The sequence below is a fragment of the Danio aesculapii genome, chromosome 14 (genome assembly GCF_903798145.1).
Source record: "Danio aesculapii chromosome 14, fDanAes4.1, whole genome shotgun sequence".
Lineage (NCBI taxonomy): Eukaryota > Metazoa > Chordata > Actinopteri > Cypriniformes > Danionidae > Danio > Danio aesculapii.
Genome location: NC_079448.1, coordinates 36,707,972 through 36,727,935, shown reverse-complemented (window position 1 = coordinate 36,727,935; position 19,964 = coordinate 36,707,972). Strand labels below are relative to the sequence as shown.

The window sequence follows — 19,964 nt, the reverse complement described above, 5'->3', positions numbered from 1 at the left end:
AATTATACAAATAGAATTCTATAGTGAAATACTGCCAAATGAACATGGTAATCAATCTGTACTAACTGGTGAACACCTCTCTATGCTGTTTAGCCAAATAATAGACCAAACTATCACTAATTAGCATCAGCCTCTCTGAACAATACAATTCAACAAGTGTATCTATTTTAATGAAGCCTCCATTTCTTTTAATTTGTAGATAAATGTGGATTTCCTATGACTTCACACAAGACTTACGCATAGTAAACACATTTACCATGCTGACTCTTCACTGCTCTGTTCCTCAAAATTGGGTTTCTCCACAGGACATTCATCAAATAATTTGCCAAGTGGGCACATGCACCATATCTAGGTCACTTGTGAATGTTGTGCCACTTTAGTTTCCACCCAACTGTGTCTCCTGGAGAAGGTCATGTTGAGGGTAACATGTAAAGTTAAACTGAGGCTTTTTTGTGATCACAGGGGCCTTATGTCAACAAGTCTGAATAGAGAAACACTCCGACTAACAAACCGGCAAGAGGCTCTGTAAAGGCAGCTGGGGACACGATGAAAGCAAAGAGAGTTGTTTTGCAGTAGATTAGTCAATAACAACGGTTCTGCAACTGTAATGAATCAAAAAGACAAAGAAGGAAAAAAGCAGGTCCTGTCAAAGCAGCAGTTACGCTGACCCCAATTTCAGATGAGTAATTTCTCCGCATGTGGGTGTAAGAATGCGTTTGTGTGAATTAGTGTATTTGTGGTTGGTTGTGGCTTTTAAACTCCTCACCTTCCCCATGGAGAGATGTGATGCTGAAGCGTTTTGACATGTTCTGGAGCACAGCGCAGTCTTAGGAGAAGCACATCGTTTATTAGTGTTTCTCAAGGGGATTTGGTAGAGGGTGGTGGCTGTTTATGTACAATCCGAGCTTGGGAGAGAGAAGCTGAGAGACTGAAATATTCCTGGATTTTGTGTGAACTATACCATCACACATTTTTCAGTATGAAAACACCTGAGCTTGTTTACGACATGATGTCTTGCATGGTTGGAAGTGGCTTTAAAAACAAGATGCGCTGTGATCTGCTGCTGAGACATATTATTCAAGCTGATTGGTGTTTAAACGTGTGCGTAGGTCAAAAGCAAGACATCCCATTCTCGTGTCTACATTAAATTAAAAGGACATAAACAATATAAATTTAAATAGAAAGAATATTTAATGGAAGAATATCTGTTGTTTATTAGTGGTATAACTGATCACAAATCTCACAGTTTAGATTACATTATAGTTTTTTGTTCACTGATCGGACCATTTTTCGAATCAGCCAAAAAGTGGAGGAGACAAATGTAATTTGCTTTCCATTTATTACAAAAACAGTACTGCAAAACACTTTTGGTTTTAACAAACAGAACTGAGAAGCTGTAATTTAATAAAAAATAAAATGAAGAAATAATCAGCTGAATAAAAGTAAATTGTAAAATATTCAGTACTATCAAAAATTCACTGTTAGTACTACTGTTGCTGATTACGCTAAATGTAGAAATATGACATTAGAATTTGTACAACCCATATTTATTTTTATTGTCATTTTCAATTCAGTTCTTCACTCATGAAACGTCATGCTTCATTGCTAGATGGATCATTTATGAAGAATTATTCAGTGGCATATTTTGATGGCTATTTAATCATCTATTGGTTAAATAATGTATTTTCTGCCAACAGCTTTCATTTTGAGCGTCAAGTTAAATAAACATGACAGTGATTTAAATATTTACTATAAACATCAGTGGTTATATCTAAACTATAAACTGTTATCCAGTACTTCTGTGTTTTTTGACTGTTTGTAAACTAAAGACTGAATCTCTTTCTTGATTTTTACATTTTTCAAACACCGATTTGAAGGAAAAGATAAAAGCAATTTGAAGGATTAATAAACATATGCAAATCACCATAATTATAATTTATGTTGTGTGGTTATTGAGATCCTGATCTTATAGGAATTAATCATGCAGCTTACACTGAATGCATTAATGCAGAAAACACCTTTAATAACCTAAGAAACCCACCACATCCTGAATAACCTACCACAACTTCCTCTGTCATCATTATATTTTACAGGAAAACCTAAATGCTTTCATACATCTGATTTAAATGACACGAGAGGTGATCTCTCTGCGATCGTTAAAAAATTTATTAATCCGCGGGTCACGTGTGGTCACTTGTTTTGTTTTTAAATGACCTCTTTGGAAATTAATTGTCAAAATATGGGTAAAATAATGTCCCAATATCATGTATTGTAACAGATATAGTTTGTATTAAAATTTAACATATTTATTTTTTTGATATGTGTAAAAAAAAAATTTGATCAATATACTGTAAATAAATGATTAATATTTGATAGGGGGTGCTATCCATCCATCCATTCTTACAACCTGAGAAATGTACAAAGTTATATTATTAATAATAATAATAATCATCATAATAATCTATAATAATAATTGCTTTTATTTTTGTTGTTAATTGAATTAAGTTGTTGTAATAAAGCTATTACAGTTTTTAATACTAAAAACACAATGAAAATGACTATAATATCATTAGCTCATTCTGAAATTGGATTTTAGTTGAGTTTCTCCCAAAACAATTATGTGAAAAATGTAACAAACATGGATTCTTATTATACACCAATAATATGTACAGTAAAATGTCACAATTTTTATAAAACTAAGTTTTATCAGGTCATTTAGTAGCTCTATCTAGCTCTTACACCATCATTTTTTGCACTTTTAGCATCATCTCTGTCTGCTTTTGAAGAAATTCCACATTTTAGTACATCGCTTACGAAGTGTCTGACATGCAGCCGATCTGAATCTTGACCCACCACACCTGTTAATATCAGTATTAAACCCACAGGCCCTAGGTGGAGACTTTGGCTCAGCTTGAACTTGGTTTGAGCCAAATTGTCCAGCTGTGTGATGGACATGGATGATCTCTCTCTCTCTCTCTCACACACTCTCTCTCTCTCTCTCTCTCTCTCTCTCTCTCTCTCTCTCTCTCTCTCTCTCTCTCTCTCTCTCTCTCTCTCTCTCTCTCTCTCTCTCTCTCTCTCTCTCTCTCTCTTCAGCCTTCTCCTCGTCATCAATGTGGTCGCTCTGTTGATCATGAGCTCATTTCCACCGAGACAGGAGGTGTTCGCATGGCCTGATTTACTTTCCTTGTACAAAACAGTCTGATTCCTTGCACATCAGCAAACTCCTGCCCGGGCACACACTGCTTAGGGTTGCTGACAAATCTGCTTTTTATCGTTTCGTGCTTTTGTTTTCTCCCTTCAAAGCATATTTCGCAGTCCTGGTTTTTGGTTACATGTTTTTGCTAATTTGCTGACTGTGCATTCGCTCAAACTCAGAGACTCAGCATTAGTAGTAGCGGATCATTAGTAATGGGTTTGGGAGAGAAATTGTGCTTTCATTGGTGCGTAACATTGTGTGAACTTGACTTTGTGGGTGGCAATTACTGCAGAGGTTTGCGTGCCAGATTCAGGGTACATTTAACAGCAGTCTATTCTGAGACTCTGAATTAAAAGGTAATAATGTTGTGAAACATGACAAGATGTTTTCATATTTAACACCCAACCCCCACCCCCCTGAAAAGTGTTGACTTTCATTGTCATACTTTTTTTTTTTTTTAAATACTAGCTCTTATTTATTTGTTACTACACCTATTCTTTAGGTTGTAGTACATTTTTTTTAACTGTCACTTTAGATATCTAGTAAAAATGTGCTAATTATTTAGTTACTAGTACTTTTTTTATAAGATATTTGAACTTTTTTTTAGATGTTATTATACTAATTTCACTATTAACTATTATTTATTATGCTGATACTTATTATTTGAATGCTACTATCTTTTCAGCAACAATATTAGTAACACATTTGAAAAAAAATTGCCTTTAATTTCTATTTTGGATAACTCAGACATCAACTATAATATGTTTTAACTGTATTTTTTCTGTAACTATACATATTTTACATATTATATTTATATGCTAGTTATTTATTAGAATCATACACTGTAAAAAAACACTGGATTTCACACAATTCCTTCATTTTGTCCCAACACAAATGGGTTAAGTTAACTGGATTGTATTTACAAATTTAAGTGGACTGAGCATAAAACTTTTTAGGTAGTCTCCCAGCTACCCCCCAAAAAAAGAATTTTGTTGTTTTAACTTTTTAAATAAGTAGTTTAAACAAGCAGTAACAATCTTTTGAGTGTACTTATGATTAAATATTAATACCTATTAAATATTTTTTGATACTGATTTTAACTTTTAACATATACCACACTGTTAACGATTTTTGTAAATTACCCAGTATTTAATTGTAATATGAACTGTTGGGTTAGGACAGTTATGCAGTATGTTACTGTATTTTAAAGCTGCATTGTGAAAATTACTGTATATTTTGACAGTAAAGTTATACAGTACACTGTAAACCCTAATGCTGTAACTAATTAATTGAACTGAGTTGTATTAACTTAAATCATTAAAATTCGTTATTCTTAATTAACCTAGATGAGTATTTAGAACTTTTTCTTATTTTTGAGTTTGTAAAAATTAAATCTTTCAAGTAAGGTGAACGATTTTGCTGTGTTTAATTTATACAAAATGTCTCTTTAAAGTTTCATTAACTCAAAATCTTTCAGCCCAGTGATTTTGCGTGTGACGTCATCCAGGTTCACGTACGTTCTCGTGCTTCATTCGTTTTTTCAAGATGGCGGATCGGCCTCGCTTCACACTACAGTAAGTAAACTATTTACAAATCCAAGAAATATTAAATTTATGTTTTAATCAATATAATCACAGTAACAGTTCAATGTAATGTAGAGTTTGTCTGAATGCGTTTACATGTCGTGCATTACAGAAAACGTGTTTAGCCCCACTTGTTGCTAACTAACGTTAACATTACTGTTTTAAAAAATTTGAATCAGTGCACCGTTAGCGTTAGTTGTAATGTGTTAACTATGAATTTTAACAGTGTTATAAGGACAAAAACATTTGAAATCGGCAGATTCAATTTTTAACATATTTTTAAATCTTGGCGCGAGCATGCGTTTAGGTTGTCATGGTGACGCGCGCTCACACAACCGCACGTCATGGCACTGCGCTGAACTCTGTCCAGACTGTGAATGTGGTATTATCTTCGCGATCTGTAGGCACTACGGAAACGAAAGGCGCATAATCATACCTCAAATAATCTCCGCCTAAATACTGAACGGTATTTTCTGATGACGGGCAAAAACTTAGCCTCAAAACGTAGCTGTCTGTCACACACAGCTTGTTGCATGCTGATCCATACACGAGAGCCTAACGGAGAACATTTAAGCTGTGCTCCTCACCTGAGCAGGTACAGAGCAGAGCTTCATCTCACACTAGCACATTGAGGTAAAGTTGGTTTTATATTCATACATTCGTCCAGTAACAACTTGTGACTCTCTCCATATGTCGTTTACCATGGTACTTTGTGTATTCGGTCTGAAATCATATACAAGTATGACATGAAAACAACATTAACGTTACACTTAATGCACAATTTTTTTGACTGAACAATGTTGTACTTTGAAAGTCATTGGCTGCTAATATGATTTTACTGTTTAGAATATGCAAAAACTACTTTTCTGAAATTATATTATATTATTAAGGAGAAAGTCTGAATGTGTAAATATAAAACTAACTTTACCTCAATCACCAGTACTAATCAACACTGATTATTTCCCTGCGCTCGAGAAGACATCTCTGCATATCAATGATTACCTGATCAGTGCGATCAGTTAAATGATTTTAAATGTCATTTAAGTCAAACATATGTTAAAGGTATGGTAAACGTTTTTTTTTTCCAATCTATTTTTTATGTTTACTCTGGAGAGAATATATATAGCCTAAAAAACAAAGTATGCCTAGCTATAACACAGTAATACAAAGTTATAAAAATTATTAAATAAAATATTAAATAAAATAATAACAAAACAAATATTCTAATCATCCAGACGTGGTAAACAAGAAATAGTTTTTCTGATGTGCAAATTTTGCAGCTTAAAATATATTTATATCTTAAATATATATTTTTTTAGGCTATATATTTTTACATCATTAGACAATAAGGTAAGTTTTGTTATTTCTAGCTTTTAAAAACAGGCCTTAAATTTATTTGTCGTCCTATTCAGTTTTCAAAATTTCAATACTGTTCAAGTTAAATCTGTGTTCATCGAATTAAAGCAACTAACATGATGATCAGCTCTATTGCTAACCGTTTTGGGGGTTGACGTTAGACATCATGCAATTGTACTACTTCCACTCTCAGCTGAATGACACTGTGACTTTGTGTACATACAGAATTGAAGGTCGGTTGTTGCTGACTACAGAAAGATTCTCATATGGAGGCATGTAAAAGGTGGGTAAAATATTCATTTTGTACTACTATGCCTGGCATATCCAGTTAAAATAAATATTACAGTGTATTTTGCAATGATACTTTTGCAGCAAGGAAAGTGAAACTTCAGCTAGACCTTGAGTTCAGTTTACAATATGAAGATCCTGATATCAACATCTGATCTGATCAACACCTGATTTTCATCTGAGGTAAAAAAATGAATAAGTAAATGAAACATAATGATAATATTAATATATTTTTTCTAGCATTATATATTTTGTAGTGTGGGTTTGTTTTATGAAATTTTCTCTTGTTTTTTTTAGCTGCAGAGTACCAACATGTTACGAATGAGAATTTTCCCCACAAATTCTTTGGACAACCGCACCACCACCTATTTCATTTTATGACAATTTTAAGGCAAACAGCATCCAAAACTGACAAGACCGCAGATACCCTGGCTAATCTTTTGAAGGTTTATGATGAGCAGGTATGTTTGGGGTCATGTATTAAAGTTATAATTAAAATATAAATATATATTTTATTTAGATTTTTTTTTCTTAATTTTTGTCTTTGCAGGAACTGCATGATGTCAGTTCATGATGGACTACTGTTATCAGAGGTCTTTTGGTCTTGCTGCGTGAGCGTGACTGGGGATTCTTTAGGACCACCCTGGTAAGACTTTTACTTAACATATTTGTAATCATGACTTGTTGATGAATCATGTAAAATTGGCTGTCATATTGATATTGTCCTAACATTAATATCCTTGAATTATATTTTAGATTAATAATCCTGAAGCGCTGACTGAAGATGCTTTATTGGCCCTGCAGTCACTGAGGGTCTCTGCTGTCCTGAAGAATGAATTGGACACCACCCACAGCACACTTCCAGACCTTTTTTGTCTTGTTTGGATTAATGTATGCTCTTCACATAGTATATAGTAAAGGACTTTGAACTTGTACAAAAAGTTTTGCTTGGCATGGATGATAGAAAATAGAAAGTCGATTAGCATAGAATCCTTAAAGAATGAGTTGATGTAGAGCCTTTTTTTGTACTCAATAAAGACTGTCACTGGGGTAGTAACTTCAAAACATGTATGTACCTTTAATTGGTAATGGTGTATTTTATTATATATATATATATATATATATATATATATATATATATATATATATATAGGGATAGATTGTCTAAAACGTAAAATTCTGTCATTTACTTACTCTTCACTTGTTCCAAACCTGTTTGAATTTCTTGCTTCCGTTGAACACAAAAGTTATTTTGAGGCATTGACTTTCTAATAGGAAAACAAATACTGTGGAAATCAGTGGTTCCAGGTTTCAGCTGTTTTGTCAAAAATAACCTTTTAAGTGTTCAACAGAAGAAAGAAACTCAAACAGGTTTGGAATAAGTTAAAGTAAATGACAGAATCATAGTTCAACCAAGACTGAATATTTATATATATATATATATATATATATATATATATATATATATATATATATATATATATATATATATATATATATAAATATATATATATATATATATATATATATATATATATATATATATATATATATATATATATATATATATATATTTATATAAACCATTTGATAGTTACTGTGCCAATTACTTTTTTTTTCCAAAACAAGAGTCACTTCACAGAATGTGCACTTATTCTTTATTAACGAATGCTTTAAGACTGTAAGTTTCGTAGTTCTTATTAATCTTATTATTATTTAATTTTGTCAAACTTATAGTGTTTTTTTTTCTTGAAGCTCTTGTTTGATATATTTGCATTTTGGGAAATTCTTATTAATTTCAGAATAGTGTTTATTTTAAATCTCCTAATGTCTAATTGTTTTTATTGTTTCATGACATTTGTAATTGCACAGGAGGCACATTTGTACTGTTGGACATTTTTTCTTTAAAAATAAATGTCTAAAATGGTATTGTCTGTGTGTTTAAAATTACAGATGTATTTTGATAGATTTATGGGGTTTAAAGATTAAAATTATGGCTAATTTCATAAAAATGCTATCAAAATGTATGAGCTAGGTGACTTGAGTATTTAAAGTTGAAGGAAATTAAAACAATTAGGTTAATTACTATTAAAATGTATGAGCTAGGAGACTTGAGGATTTAAAGTTTGGAGAAATTAAAACAATTAAGTTAATTGCTATTAAAATGTATGAGCTGAGTTACTTGGGTATTTTAAGTTAGGAGAATTGTCTTGCATGAGTACAACAAACTCAAAACTTGATGTTTCTGTTTACTTAAAATAGAAAATTTCATAACTTAAAAAATTTGACGTAACTGATTACCTCAAATTTTTTGAGTTTTGTCAACTTATTCGGGATTACAGTGTACTATAAATACATATAGAGCAATAGAAATGGTGTCAAATGTAAATGCATTCTTTTTTTTTTTCTTTTTTTTTTTTGCTGTAAGTGATTTACAGTAAGTTACTGGCGAACTGCTGCCAGTAAGTTGCTGTAAATTTTACAGGAAATTGTTAACAGTGCATCTATTTAATAGATACATGCAAGGATGTTTAATTAATTAAATAATAAAGTAGCTTGTAAAAGTAAAACAATAAAATTATTGGTTACACTTTATTTTTACAGTGAAACTATTCATTTAACTACTGAGTAATATTAACTATTTACATGTACTTACTATATGGTTGGTGTTTGAATGTATACTGTAAAACCCAAAAAGTTCAGGTAACTCAAACCATTTGAGGAAACCGATTGCAACAAACCATTTAAGTTAAAAAAACTAATCCTAATGAGTACTGTGAACTTAATCCATTTGAGTAAACGAAGCAATTTGAGCAAAGTAAAAACCAATAAATGAAGAGAACTCAAACCAACTGAGTACTGTAAAACTTAATTAATTAAGGCAACTCAAACCATTTGAGAAAATCGATTGCAACAAACCATTTAAGTTCAAAAGCAAATCCTAATGAGTACTTTGGACTTAATCCATTTGAGTAAACTAAGCAATTTGAGCACAATAAACCCCGGTAAATGAAGAGAACTCAAACCAACTGAGTACTGTAAAACCAAGTTAAAAGTTAAGTTAAAAAGTTAAGGCAACTCAAACCGTTTGAGCAAACCTGTTGCGACAAAGCATTTGCGTCAAATTAATCTATATGAGTACTGTGAACTTAATCCATTTAATTGTAATTAATGTACTGCATGGTGCGCATGGAACGTGTACGTCACTACGTCAATATATAATATATATATACCAAAATATTTCCTTTTTTTCACAGAATTAACTTTTCTCTTTATTAGACCTGGTGCATTGCATAGTACATTTTATTTTTGGATGAACTATCCCTTTAAGATAAAGTGTTTCAATGGGTTCTACAGTAAATACTGTCACAAATCCCAATAAACTGAAAGCTCCAAAGCTATTTTTTTTGTAAATGACATGATACTTTTAAATACTCCATAAATTCTACTCTGTAAAAAATATCTGTTAATAAACCGTAAAGTTGTGTATTTTGTGATTCACAAGTGTTTTCTGTTTATTTAAGGTTCTGAATTGCATTATGGGACCTTGATCGCTGTCGATTTTTCATTTTAAAAATTCACCTCTTTGACTTTTATTGGCATTTTAGTAGTTTGAAATAATACAATGTATAAGAAATAATATATAGACAAATAACTCTGTAAAATAACAGAAAATGTTTCTGGCAGTTTATCACAGGGTTTTTGAACCATAATATACAACACCAATCCAGACAATGTATCACTTTAAACTATTAAAATGTTAATAAAAGTCTGAGGAAGAAGGATTAAGGTCCTATAATGCAATTCAAAAGCATAAATAAATAGTGAAAAAAAAAACAAAATGCGGAAACTGCTAATTTACGGATATTTTTTACCATGTATGTTTGAAAGGGAAGTCCTGAAAGTAGTTTATAACAGCATAAAAGAGTTTCCATTGGTGCAAACTGTTAAGAAATCTGGCCCTCAAACTCTTCTCACAGGCTTACAGCAATGTCATCGTGTCCTTTTCTCTACGTAATCTAGACACGAGAGAGCAGAGGTTAACCCACTGTCTTTACTTGTCTTGAGGGAGTTTATATGTCAGACTATGGCTGTATTTATTGGGGTTGGACCCTCGTCTGATTCTCTCTATAAGCTTGCTAGGTGGGATGGGAAGCTCGCCACAGATCAGAGGGTACATCTTTGACTCTAAACACAGGGGTTTTTGGTTACTCCAGCAAGGCGGTTTTCATCCCACTGAGACCCGGACGAAAGCTTAAGAGTCCCAGCGTGAAGTTTTAAGCTCCAAACCTGTTCCAATTTATAATTCGGGGTGACCTGTCATCATCCCCCCTGCACATAACTCATATTGTCCTCTGACATGTGTGTCCATATTGAAGACGCTCTGCGGAATATAATGTTACAAACAGCCATGCATCTAGATCTGTTTTAATTCAGTCAACCCAGCTTTACAAGCTTTGGAGAGTCAGAGATGGATGATTGATGATGAAGAGCAAAGTTGATCTCAGGCTGATATTCCCTCTTTTTAAAAGGGTCAGTGACATATAGTGTCCATAAATGAGTCAAAATGCATGGTTAGGGTTGCGTTTGGTTTTTATATAAGTGGAATAAATAAATTATAAAAATATTACTGTATGTGACCCTCGGCCAGAAAACCAGTCTTGTGTTGCAGATGTACAGTATATTTATGGCAATAGTTAAAAATACAATACAAAATGGGTCAAAATCAAGGGTGATTAGCTCTTGACATTGGTTGGGACATACATCCCTAGAGCGCATACATTGAACAGCACAAATTCTGTTTCGCATTTTGAAGAACATGACTAAAGTAGTTAATATTATAAAAAAACACTTAATAATACAAATAGCAGTCATATCCCATGCTGCAAAAGTCAATGCACATGATTTTACTGCAGTCTGGCTCTGAGGAGGTATGAATATAGAGAAATTTAGAGAGGTGTGTGACGCAATTTAACTGTTTTATCCAGATTATTGTTTTTCATAGTTATTGAGTCGAATTAGTAAGTTCATTGGAACTTTCAGAGTAGCAGAAATTAGGTTACTAAGGGTTGACAGAGGATTTTTTTTTTTTAAGTCGATTAAATTATTGATCGGGACATTTCAGTAATTTGTGGATATTTGTCCGTCCATGACAATTCTACGTCTTGGTCAAAATGATCACTTTCTTTTATGCCAAAAATCATTAGAATATTAAGTAAAGATGTTGTAGATTTTCAACCATAAATGTGTAAAAAAAATTTGATTAGTGTGATTTGCTGAACACTTAATTTTGATTGTTTTAAATGTGATTTTTCTCAGTATTACGAATTTTTTCACTGCCAAATATTGTCAACAAAGTATACAGTGCATCTGGAAAATATTCATAGCGCTTCACTTTTTCCACATTTTTTCAAGTTACAACCTTATTCCAAAATGGATTAAATTCATTTATTTCCTCATAATTCTACAAACAGTATCCCATAATGACAATGTGAAAAAGATTTTTTTACATTTTTGCAAATTTATTTTAAAAAAACCCCTGAAAAATCACATGTACATAAGAATTCATAGCCTTTGCTCAATACTTTGTTGATGCACCTTTAGCAGCAATTACAGCCTCGAGTCTTTTGAATATGATGCTACAAGTTTGGCACACCTGTCTTTGGGAACTTTTGCCCATTACTCTTTGCAGTACCTCTCAAGCTCTATCAGGTTGGATGGGAAGTGGTGGTGTACAACCATTTTAAGATTTCTCCAGAGATGTTCAATAGGATTTAGATCTGGGCTCAGGCTGGGCCACTCAAGGACTTTACACAGTGTGCTTTCGGTCATTGTCCTGCTGGAAGATGAACCGTCTCCCCAGTCTGAGGTCAAGAGCACTCTGAAGCAAATTTTCTCTTAGGATGTCTCTGTTCATCTTTCCCTCTATCCTGACTAGTCTTCCAGTTCCTGCTGCTGAAAAACATCCCCACAGCATGATGCTGCCATCACTGTAGAGATGGTATTAGCCTGGTGATGAGCGGTGCCTGGTTTTCTCTAAACGTAACGCCTGGCATTCATTCCAAAGAGTACAATTTTAGTCTCATCAGACCAGAGAATTTTGTTACTTATGGTCTGAGAGTCCTTCAGGTGCCTTTTGGCAAATTTCAGGCAGGGAGTGGCTTCTGTCTGCCCTCTCTACCATACAGGCCTTATTGGTGGATTGCTGCACAGTCCTTCTGTAAGGTTCTCCTCTCTCCACAGAAGAATGCTGGAGCTCAGACAGAGTGACCATCGGGTAATTGATAACCTCCCTGACTAAAGCCCTTCTCCCCCGATCACTCAGCTTAGATGGCCGGCCAGGACCAGGAAGAGTCCTGGTGGTTCCAAAAATCTTCTACTTATAGATGATGGAGGCCACTGTGCTCATTGGAACTTTCAGAGTGGCAGAAATTTTTCTTTAAACTTCCCTAGCCTTGAGCCTCGAGACAATCCTGTCTCAGAGGTCTAAAGACAGTTCCTTTGTCTTCATGAGTGGTTTGTGCTTTGACATGCACTGTCAGCCCTGGGACCTTATATAGACAGGTGTATACCTTTTCAAATCATGTCCAATCAACTGAATGTACCACAGGTGAACTCCAGTTAAGCTGCTGAAACATGTCAAGAACGATCAGTGGAAACAGAATGTACCTGAACTCAATTTAGAGCTTCACGGCAAAGGCTGTGAACACATTTTAATCTGTTTTTAATCATTTTAATTATTTGTTTTTATTTTCTTATACTTGTCTCTTTTATTCCTGTTTATGTAAAGCACTTTGAATTGCCACCGTGTATGAAATGTGCTATATAAAGAAACTTGCCTTGCCTTGCCTTATGTACATATGATTCTCAGGTTTTTTATTTTGATAAATTTACAACAATTTTATAAAATATTTTTCACATTGTCATTATTGGGTATTGTGTGTGGTATTTTGAGGAAATAAATGAATTTAATCAATTTTGGAATAAGGCTGTAACATAAAAATGTGGAAAAAGTGAAGTGCTATGAATACTTTCTGGAATCACTGTACATTAAAGCAAAGCATATTTATTTACATTTCATATAATGCATAAATCTCAATTTCCACAAGTGGAAACACTTATGACTCATGACTTATATTATCATATTTTTAACTTCTGTTGTAATCCAGAAATATTTCTATGTTTTCAGAAATGTGAACTAGCCTGCACAAAAATCTGAAAAACCTGTTCATGTTAGAAGTTGTTTTGTATTTGAATGTGTTTCAAATTAATATAACATTAATAAATGCAGCAAAAATGAGCATCACATCACTGACTAATAGCCTCTGTAACTGACACTTGTTTTTATTTTCTTGCTCATGCTGAGAGGTTGATGGTTGGTTTAATTAATCTGTTGTTATGACAAGCTCTGACAGTTGTGTAGTCTGGTTTATATCGACCTCTAACCCTGAGCTTTGACCTTCAGCGATGGAGCTCCTGGTGACAGAGTTGAATATGCTGTTGAAGCTGTTGGATCATGAGACCCTGAGTTGTGCGACAGAAGAAAAGAAAATGGCTGTGAAGAACCTTCTCAGACAACTTCAGCCCTCAGGTACATATCTAAAATCCGTTTCTGGGTTAGAGCAGGTAAAATATAGTGATAAGACCACCAGTTGATAAATCTTTACGGCCATAGATGTCCAAATCGGCTTTCTGGAATGGCCAGCTTCTTGTAGAGTTTAGCTGTAAACTTAAAGGTGCAATACAGTAGATATTGGAAATGTTAACGATAGCCTGATAGCACTGAAAGCCTGCATCCGACCATGCAAATCCCCACCCAAAGCCACAACTTCTAAACATATGAATGCACACTAGACAACAACACTACAATATTTCACATAACATTCAATATTTAGTAGTTTCACATTTAGTTATTACCAAAAAGAATATATGTTGTTGATATTTGTCTGCCATTTTCTGTCTGAACCGTGTCCATAAGCACACTGAAAATGTTATCCTTTTTGTGTGAACAGGGTGCGCAGAGGTATGCAAATACATATTTTGACTGACAGGTGGAACAGCCTATTGTAATGTTTAACAAACGTTTTAATTGGACAAACTTTTCTTAATCCTACACCTTAGATGTGATATGATATTAAAATACATATAAATACACTTGCGTGGATTCAGAGTCCTACATGAGGTGGTAATTAATTCGCAAATAATATAAATATTAAACATAAACATTAGATGAACAGGTTACATTACCCGTGTCCTAACAACACACTATGTAACAAGATTTGCAGTGCAATTTGGCTATTTGCCCCAGACAAAACACGACAGAAATTTTAATACAGCCATTTAGAAGCACATAATATATGTACACTCACTGCACTCCAACGAAGTTCTAAGGTTTACAATCTAATTAATACATATTAAACCTCTTCAACATTATTAAATGTACAAGCTAAATCACTGATATGTGTTGGCTTGCATTGAGTCACAGTTCTAAAGTTCAATTTCAAATGGTTTATTTTAGTTTTAAGATCTGGGGAGAACTATCTGCTGCTGCTTTCAGTAGTATGGCAATAAATGTCATGTAAAATGGCATTCAGACTCACATTGTTAGCATTTAACACTGAATAAAGCACATGAGGTGTACCTGAGGTGATTGTCAGTTTTCTGTTGTTCAGCTGCAAGAAATAGAAGCCTTTTCTAAATTAGAAATTTCAGATGTTGGTTAAGACACAAACTCCTATCGCGTGCCATTGCTTTTATTTAGAACACATTAAATCAGCCTTTAAGCTCAATAGTCAAGCATGATCTTGTTGATGTCGTCGATCTGGCAACCTGTGCTTGCATGGAGTCATCAGAGGAGAGGCCTGAGTGAAAATGTGTTTTGAATCAGGAGTGCAATACCTATTTCAACCACTGGGTGTCAAACTTACAAACTGCACCTTAATTATAGATTGCTATCAGGATGTGAAGAGACTTTCAACCAGCATAACAAAAATTGTTTCTGATGACTATCATTAGTAACAGTTTAGATCACAATTTGCAGTATTAAAAAAAACATTAACTTCTAATTAGCTGTTTATTAATAGTTAGTAAGGTAGATGCAATGATAAGATCTTAATAATAGGCAGGTAATTAAATAGTTAATAGCATGAATTGTGACCTAAACTTAAGAGTTACCCTGTCACCTATTGCATCTTTAATTAAAGACCCCTTCCTCCCTTTATAGACCATTTTAATGTGGTCATGCCATTGGCCCATAGACTTTTCCCGCTAAAAATGTAAAACAGGAAATACGCTTGAACCATTGTTTTTGTTTACATCCATCAAGAAGGATTGGAAATTTTTATCAGCTTAGTTACTTCTGGTAGACTACCTTGATTAAGCCTTTTAGTCCCAGTGGTCTCATCAGATTGAGTTTTTTCTTTTAGGAAACTGCATATATATTGCAAATTAACTCTGAAAACATCAACCTGACAGATGAACCCAATAGAAAAATATGGTCGAGACAATTTAGACAAACAAAAAAATCCTTGTACCAGAAAGTGACAGATATAAGCCTTTTTTCTCTCATAAATGAGACTGAAAAAGCTTTTGGTGGTTGTCCTCATATGTTCTCCCTTTTCTCATACTCATTCTTTACAGTCACCGCAAAAGACTATATGTACGTGAACACCTCAGTATACAGAAACGGAACCAGCTTTGTCGAATCTCTCTTTGATACATTTGGTAAGTGGAGAGTATTTACGACACTAGCATGCTCTCCCCTATTGTTTTTGAGGTAATCTACTCACAACTGTGTTTTCATGTCTAATCAGATTGTGACCTCGGGGACCTGAAAGTCGAAATGGAGGATCAGAAGAAAGAGCCAGAGGTGAACCACACAGTCACCAAGCCTGTAAGAAAACGTACCCACAATGCTTCGCTCTTTAGCCTCGAACGCTAATATATAGTGCACCATTAACCCTGATGTCAATGTATAATAAGGGCTGTGCTCTGCGACTGTGAGATACGGCAGGGAGATTAATCATCCTGCATTCAAACCTGCTCTTCTCTTTCCAGCTGCATTGCACATTCAGAGCCAGGCTGTTATCTCACGTCACCTTCACTAAAGTCCCCACAGAGCCTATCTGTTATTAAAGAGAACAGCTCTTCCAGAAATCAGATTCCTCATCGCGTATGTCAGCGTGTTTGTGTGCCATTATTAGCTTAATGGTCCAGTTTCTGGTGCATTTTTCAACCGTCATCCATGTGGCATGTGGGTTTGGCTTTTGATTGGATGCAGCGGTCACATATCATTTGTTATTAGGGTAACTTGTCAAGTAGTGGAACGGAGCCACATAACTTTTTGGGATATTGTGAGGACTCGCTAAAAGCAGATGTTGAGTGTGAATTAATGGGATGTGGTAGACAGATGAAATAAGTCATTGTGTGGATTATTATTTTTTTGGATCAGAGCACAGCAGATTCACCTCCCCCGCTGCCCAACACACTACCTCCAGAGGATAACTATGAAGAGGCTATACCACTCAGTCCTGGAAAGATGCCAGAATATATCACCAGCCGAAGTGAGTCCAGTTCTGTTTAGCTTGGAAAAATGGGTTGAAATAAATTCCTGTAGATTAAATAACATTGAGAGTGAGGTTATATTGTTTTGTAGGCCCTGTCAACATTTTTTTTTTTGTCAGATACAGTAGTAAACAGTTGAGATTGTTAACTTTTTCAACTACTTTCAGAGGTAGTTGGAAATTAATTTGATCAGATTGTTTTTATAGTGTAAATGCTCATTTGGTTGAATGTGTTCTAACACAAACAACACCACCTGTTCTGCCTACTCTCTGCCCACTGAACTGACATGTTCATTATGGAATGTGTTGTGAGAAATGGCATACTTTACTGCATTATAACGAAGCACAGCTTGTTAAATCACAGTTGCCATCCACATTCTTCACCTTATTAACTATTTAGTTAGATTACTTTTTATGCATTCATACTTAGTGCTCCCTGGAAAGTGGTGATGCATTGCTGTCATACTTGGTGTAAATGGTACTGTAATGTCTCTTGTCTTAAAAGTAACAAGAAAAGGTATTCCTTTAGAGTCATTTACAGTGGGTAAAATAAGTATTGAACACGTCATGTTTTTTTCCTGGGAGTAATATTTCTAAATGAGATGTTGACATGGGATTGAACCAGATTTTGGTAAAAACCCAAACAATACAAACATAAAAATATATATTTTTTAAATCTGAAAAATTCTATATGTGTAAAAACAGGAGAAAGTACTGAACTACTGAAACATATTAAATATTTTATAAAAAAATGTTTTTTTTTTTGGTGATGGCAGCTTAAAGACAACTCTTATATGGAGAATGAAGTCACATGAATTGCTCAGGTGTGAGTTTCTCACAGATTTCAACAGAGTGTAAAAATTTAGATGGTTTTGTGGGTTTTGTCTATCCAATCTGATCTTTAATTTGTATTCTATATTGGGTTTAAGTCAGGTGATTGGCCGGGCCATTGTACAGCTTGATTTTTCTTTCTCTGAAAGCATTTGAGAGTTTTCTTGGCTGTGTTTTGGATCATTGTCTTGCTGAAATGGCCACTCTGGTTTCATCTTCATCATCCTGGTAATGTAGATATTGGTCTGAAGCAGCGAATATTAATTTACACTGATGAAGGGCAGAGGGTTGCTAAAGAACTACTGAGAGATTTCAGCTGCTGTCTGGACTTTCACTGCCTTTCTACACATCCCTGTCTTCATGTGTTCAATACTTTTCCCCTTTTATGATGCATAACTAAATTTGTAAACTAGTTAGATTTGTTTTCTTTGCATTTATGTATTTCTTTGGTTGTCACCAACATCCAGGAACATTTCAAGTCAACAGCACCTTTAGAAATGTTTTCTGTGAAAAACGGTGATGCATTCAATACATATTTTTTCCACTCATTGTATTGTGGAAGGTGGGAATTGCATATTGAAATATTAAAAATAAGTCAGTCAACAAAGAGGAAAGGGAATTTACAGCTAAATGATTACATTGTGATAAAGTAAGTACAAGATGCTTTTGAGATCCTACTAGGTGGAATTGGTAATGTCTTGATCAACCACTTGTGATTGGATCACTGAAAATATGTCTAAGCTACAAATGGGGTCTTAGATATTCTGTTGTGAATAGGTAACTTTGCAACTACATGTTGACAAACTCTGATTAGAGTATTGCTTGAATATTAGTATACTGTCAAATTAGGGTTGGTAGAATAATTTGACAAGTACTATACAGTTATCTATGATCAGTAGAATGTCTGTTGGGAGACCATTTAAATAAAGAGATAGCAGATATTAAGCAGACAGGTAGTTCAGTTGTTGAAAAGATAATTCAAGTTAAAGGGGTATAAGTGGTTAAAAGGGTATTGTCGAAATAAAGTGGTTCCCCATTTTCATTTTCAAGTCATTTTAAATCTAAAATGGGACACATTTTCTAATTAAAAATAACAAGAAAGAGATGAATTGTGAAAAGTGGACATTAGCTCTTGTACCAGAATGGAGCAATACTGAATATAAAGTTAAAAAATAAATAAATAATAAATATATATTTTAATAAAAATAAACAATTTCAGACTGTACTATTAATTAAAATAATACCTAGAATGTGCATTTAAGAAGTAAATAGAATACTTTCATTCCACTGTCTTCCATTTAAATCTGTATATGCACTACAGATGGGGCAACTAAATAGTTTTATGTTCAATCCACATACATTTAAGTTAACTTAATCGATTGTGGACAATATGAATGAATTGTGTGGAACCCTGCATTTTTTACAGTGTGTAGGAGACCAAAACAACAAGCGTATGCAAAGAGGTTTTGCAATTTTGTTCCAGAGTTCAAGTATGGGGAACACTGACCTACACATTTCCAAGCTTGGTTTTATCTTGACATTTTGTTTATGTCAGCAAATGGATAAACTGCATGTACTGTAGATACTGTCAGCAATAGAATGACTGTCCACTTGTGTGGGTTAATAAATATGCTTTTCTCAAAATTAGTTCATATGAATCTAATTCCAGGCTGAGACCTGGGTGTGGAGTTCATGTCTGAGACCAAAAGAGGGAGGAATCCTATGAGGAGTCAATGCTAATGAATTTATTGTTTAGCAATTTTAATAAAGCAATGACAGATTAATAATGCACTAAAAGAAGACTACAGTACATGCAAGCAATTCAGTAAGAAGATGCTAAGAGATACAAGTCTAAAATTCACTTTACAGATGATTGCTAATTAATCTTTTGGCTGAGACGCCTTCCTTGTCTTAAATGGACAGTACACCCCCAAAAAAGAAAGATCTATCATCATTTATTTATCTTTGACTTGCTTTAAAGTTGAACACAAAAGATTATATAGTGAAGAATGTTAGAAAACCGAAACTATTGACTTCAGCAGTATTTTGTTTTTCCTACTATTGGTCAGTGGTTACCAGTTTTTCCAACATTTTTCAAAATATCTTCTTTACTGTTAACAAAAGAAACTTAAACTGTTTGGGCAC

General features: G+C 33.9%; 1 protein-coding gene and 1 long non-coding RNA gene across 4 annotated transcripts in view; both read left to right on the top strand.

Moving 5' to 3' along the window:
• Positions 1 to 19,964, top strand: part of afap1l1a (actin filament associated protein 1-like 1a) — a 73,011-nt gene that overhangs the window by 32,446 nt on the left and 20,601 nt on the right. For all 3 annotated transcript variants that reach the window (XM_056472481.1, XM_056472480.1, XM_056472479.1), the window contains exons 2-5: positions 13,892 to 14,017; positions 16,066 to 16,149; positions 16,239 to 16,318; positions 16,877 to 16,988. In XM_056472481.1, coding sequence (XP_056328456.1) covers positions 13,892 to 14,017; positions 16,066 to 16,149; positions 16,239 to 16,318; positions 16,877 to 16,988 — 402 coding nt within the window. The remainder of the gene's footprint in view (positions 1 to 13,891; positions 14,018 to 16,065; positions 16,150 to 16,238; positions 16,319 to 16,876; positions 16,989 to 19,964) is intronic.
• LOC130240827 (uncharacterized) lies at positions 4,547 to 7,514 on the top strand. Its single transcript, XR_008838800.1, has 6 exons — positions 4,547 to 4,773; positions 6,364 to 6,421; positions 6,511 to 6,609; positions 6,818 to 6,887; positions 6,977 to 7,072; positions 7,183 to 7,514. It is a non-coding gene; the product is annotated as an uncharacterized LOC130240827 (long non-coding RNA).